The sequence below is a fragment of the Colobus angolensis genome, unplaced genomic scaffold, assembly GCF_000951035.1.
Source record: "Colobus angolensis palliatus isolate OR3802 unplaced genomic scaffold, Cang.pa_1.0 Scaffold534, whole genome shotgun sequence".
Classification (NCBI taxonomy): domain Eukaryota; kingdom Metazoa; phylum Chordata; class Mammalia; order Primates; family Cercopithecidae; genus Colobus; species Colobus angolensis.
Window position 1 is genome coordinate 338,985 of NW_012118866.1, and position 4,362 is coordinate 343,346.

Consider the following 4,362-nt stretch of genomic DNA (forward strand, 5'->3'; position numbering starts at 1 on the left):
CTCACTCTCCCAGCTCATTGGGTGCACATGTGTATGCCTTTGGAGTAGATATGGCAGGCATCTCACCCCGTTTTCCAACAGAAAAGGAAAGGTGCTGTGGCTGGCCCAAGGCCACAGTGAAAAATGACCCATCTAGAGCTAGGTTTCAGACATCCCAAACAATCCTCTCTCCCCGCACCTCAGCCTCCTAAGAGGCCTTGAGAAAGATGGCAGCGAAGCCCGAAGCTGTCTTGTCTTTCAGGACTACAGTATGTAGGAGGTGAAGCACCACCTCAGTATGTCTCAGCCAGGCCCAGGGAGCAGGAGAGCAGCTGCCAGGGGCTCTCAGGAGTGGCTGTGCTGTGTCATCCCCCTGCCACAGGTAAGGGACTGGGACACTCACGGATATCCACTGCTTCCTGTCGCCGACCCACTCCTCGACCCCTGCCAGGCGGCGTTGCTTGTACTTGGAGAGTTCTTGATAGGCCACAAACTCATTCAGAAACAGCTTGATTCCAAGCAGCTCAGCTACCACTGGGCAGTCCTCCCACGCCACACCCATCAAGAAGGCTACAGGCCGCAGGATGTAGGAGCAGATGAGCTGAGGGCACAAGGGTATGACTGGCACTGAGGGCTGGGCCTGGGCTCTGCTGGGCCTCCAGCCACCATTCACTGCCCACCTGGGGCCATCCTCTCTACAGACTGAGTGTGGTGGCCAGAAACGCACCTGGAAGCTGAGCCCTTGGACGTCCACCATGTCTCCCAGCCAGGAGAGGGCAGCATTGATGAAGTCCAGCACAGCCAGGAACGCAATCAGGTTGGCAGCGATGTTGGCCACCACCTTCACGGAGATGGCGGCCCCAGTGCTGGCTGCTTCTATGAGGTTCTGAGCATCTCTGTTATTGTGATCAAGAATGATCATTACTGGCCTGTCTCCACAATCAGCAAGGGTCCCTATCCTATAGGCTCAAATAGGAACCCTGGAAGAGCATTTCAGAGCAGGAAATTCTAATTTTCCCTGAGACCCAGAGAGAAAAAGGGGCTGGTCAAAGCACTGGGATAAGATCCAGGTTTCTAGCGCTGAACTGTCCAAAATGGAAGCCATCAGCCACACGTGACAGGAGGCTGTCTGAATTGAATTGTGGTGTACAAAATACAGAGCAGATTCTGAGGATTTAGTACCAAAAAATGCAAAATATCTCAATAATTCTTATACTGGTTACATGTTGAAATGACAGTACTTTGGGGTATACAGGGTTAAGTAAAATGGGTTGTTAAAATCACCCATTTCTTTTCACTTTTTTTTTTTTTTTTTTGAGACGGAGTCTCACTCTGTCACCCAGGCTGGAGTGCTGTGGCCGGATCTCAGCTCACTGCAAGCTCCGCCTCCTGGGTTCACGCCATTCTCCTGCCTCAGCCTCCCGAGTAGCTAGGACTACAGGTGCCCCCACGTCCCCGGGCTACTTTTTTGTATTTTTTAGTAGAGTCGGGGTTTCACCGTGTTAGCCAGGATGGTCTCGATCTCCTGACCTCGTGATCCGCCCGTCTCAGCCTCCCAAAGTGCTGGGATTACAGGCTTGAGCCACCGCGCCCGGCCTCTTTTCACTTTTTAAAAGACAACTACTAGAAAATAACAGGCGCCTCACATTACATTTCCATGGGACAGCGCTGCTCCAGTGCCTCTGAAGGTTGTGAGGTTGGGGTCGTCCACTGTGCCCAAGCAAATGTGTCCAATGTGGTGCCTTTTCAACATTGTTTAAGGTTTAAATGTTACCTAACAGTTATTAAGACTATGACAGGATGTTAGGAGGTGAGTGAAATCAAAGATGGCACTCAGAATGTCAATGTGTGGTTGACACCCTGGTGGTCAGAGCTCAGGCACATAGAGATGGGGGCATGGGGCCTTTCTATGACTCTCCTCAACATGTACACACACCAGGCCACAGACCCAAGAACCCAGCCACACTCCCAAGCCTTGCTCAGTCCATTGTTTCCTGCTGGTTAGAGACTGGAAATTAAGATATGAGAACTGGAGTGTGCATTTTTGCAAATGCTATAGTCTGAATGCCAGTGCAGCAGTATTATGAGGTGGGACCTTTAAGGGGTGACTGGGTCATGAGGGCTCTGCCTTCCTGAATGGATTAATCCACTCCTGAATGTTGGATTAATGGATTAATGGGATAATGGGTTATCACGGGAGTAGGACTGGTTGCTTTTTGTTTTTGAGACGGAGTTTCGTTCTGTTGCCCAGGCTGGAGTGCAGTGATGCGATCTAGGCTCACTGCAACCTCCACTTCCCGGATTCAAGCAATTCTCATGCCTCAGCCCCCCAAGTGGCTGGAATCACAGGCATGAGCCTCTATGCCTGGCTAACTTTTGTATTTTTAGTAGAGATGGGGTTTTACCATGTTGGCCAGGCTGGTCTCGAACTCCTGACTTTAAGTGATTTGCCTGCCTCAGCCTCCCAAAGTGCTGGGATTACAGGCATGAACCATTGCAACTGGCCTTGACTTGTGGCTTCTTAAGAAAAGGAAGAGAGATCTGAGCTAGCATGCTCAGTTCCCTACCCGGCACCCCTCAACCCCTCACCATGTGAGGCCCTATGCCACCTTGGGACTCTGCAGAATGCCCAGCAGCAAGAAGGGCCTCGCCAGATATGACCCCTCAACCTTGGACTTCTCAGCCTCCGTAGCTGTAAGAAATAAATTCTTATTCGTTATAACTTACCTAGTTTCAGGTATTCTGATATAAGCAACAGAAAATGGACTAAAATAGCAAATGAAGCCAAAACCAGGGCAAGGAAAGTGGAGAGATGGGCCTGGGCTGGTGGAAGACAGTGAAAGACAGAGAGAACAGTACCCTCTGTTTTGCTCCCCCCCTCCACTTTGTACAACTACCCCCTCTGCAGGACCTCCTGCTGTGCTCACCCATAGGTCAGTTTCATTCCTTCCTCCCTCCTAAACTTGGACTCCTCCACCTCCGGGTAGACCAGCTTGGAGAGGGCCAAAGCACAAGGGGCAGCCATCACAGAGGCGGCAATCAACGAAGTGGCATCGATCTGCAAGAGTGAGAGTGCGGGTTCTAGGTGGACAGTCAGAAGAAATGCTGGTGACCAAGGAGTGCGGCCCAGGCAGCAAGGGCACATGTGTAGTCTGTCCCACTGATATGTCCTCATTGTCATAACTGCTGTCATCACTAATAATAAATACCTTTTATGTGTCATAAAAGGTCACAGGCTATATGTATAGGACCTTCTATTTCTTCCTGGTGCTTCCCTAAGTTAGGAATGACAAATATTATTATCCTCATTTTACAGACAAGAAAACTGAGACTCCAAAGGATGAAATACGGCTTCCCAAAATAAAGGAAGAGAAGGAATTAGAGCCCATCACATCTTTTGGCTCCAAGTTCAAGGTTCTTTCTTCCTTTTTAGGCTGTCACTGTTGACCACTAATCCCCGTGAGCGGAGGTTTCCCCCTTAGTGGAGGAATTTGTGATGGTTTCAGACAAAGCTCTAGAACCTGAGAGTTGAAATGAAATGGATTTAAGAGCTAACCCAATTCCACCTTAGTGTAGGTATGTACTAGCATAGGAAGGTACTCCCTCTCTAGGCCCTCTCTTCGAATGCTTACTGTGACAGGGAACTCACCATTGCAAGGCAACCCATCACATCCCATCCTGCAGTTTGAGAACTCCTTCTCAGGAGATCTGCCTCCTATGACAGCCACCATTTGGCCCTGAGTCTCCTTCTGGGAGCCACACTACGAAAACCCTTTCCAGCAAGATGGCAGAGCAGTGTCGGCCCCTGGGATTCTCCCTTCCAGAAATTTTTATCTTCAGTGTGACCCCAAACCCTTTGCTTCTCTGTTCTTTTCCACAGAGAAATATGACATGTTTCCCCCATCACTGTATCATTTACCAAGCAGGGACACCAGAACCAACTCAGACATCTAACAATGGGAGACTGGCTAAGCATCGTCAGGCTGTCATTGAAAATGATGGTCATCAAGGCCTCACAATGACATGGGAAAGGGCCCACAACATTGCAGGTAGAGAATAAACAAAACTGGGGGCAGTAGGGAAACAAACTCCACAACAATGCATGAAAAGATTAGAAAGAAATACACCAAAATGGCAATGAATTGACTGGCCATGGCTAGTGCGGCCAGGGGTGATTTTCTTTATTTTTTCTCCCGAGACGGAGTCTTGCTCTGTCGCCCAGGCTGAAGTGCAGTGGTGCAATCTTGGCTCACTGCAACCTCTGCCTCCCGGGTTTAAGCAATTCTCCTCCCTCAGCCTCTGGAGGAGCTGGGATTACAGGCATGTGCCACCATGCCCAGATAATTTTTGTATTTTTAGTAGAGATGGTGTTTCACCACGTTG

General features: G+C 49.6%; 1 protein-coding gene across 1 annotated transcript in view; it reads right to left on the reverse strand.

Moving 5' to 3' along the window:
* SLC28A1 (solute carrier family 28 (concentrative nucleoside transporter), member 1) overlaps positions 1-4,362 on the reverse strand; it is a 71,909-nt gene that overhangs the window by 10,147 nt on the left and 57,400 nt on the right. The window contains exons 12-14 of the mRNA XM_011961060.1: positions 2,907-3,037; positions 707-875; positions 383-580 (exon numbers count right to left, since the gene is read on the reverse strand). Of these exons, the coding sequence (XP_011816450.1) occupies positions 383-580; positions 707-875; positions 2,907-3,037 (498 nt within the window). The remainder of the gene's footprint in view (positions 1-382; positions 581-706; positions 876-2,906; positions 3,038-4,362) is intronic.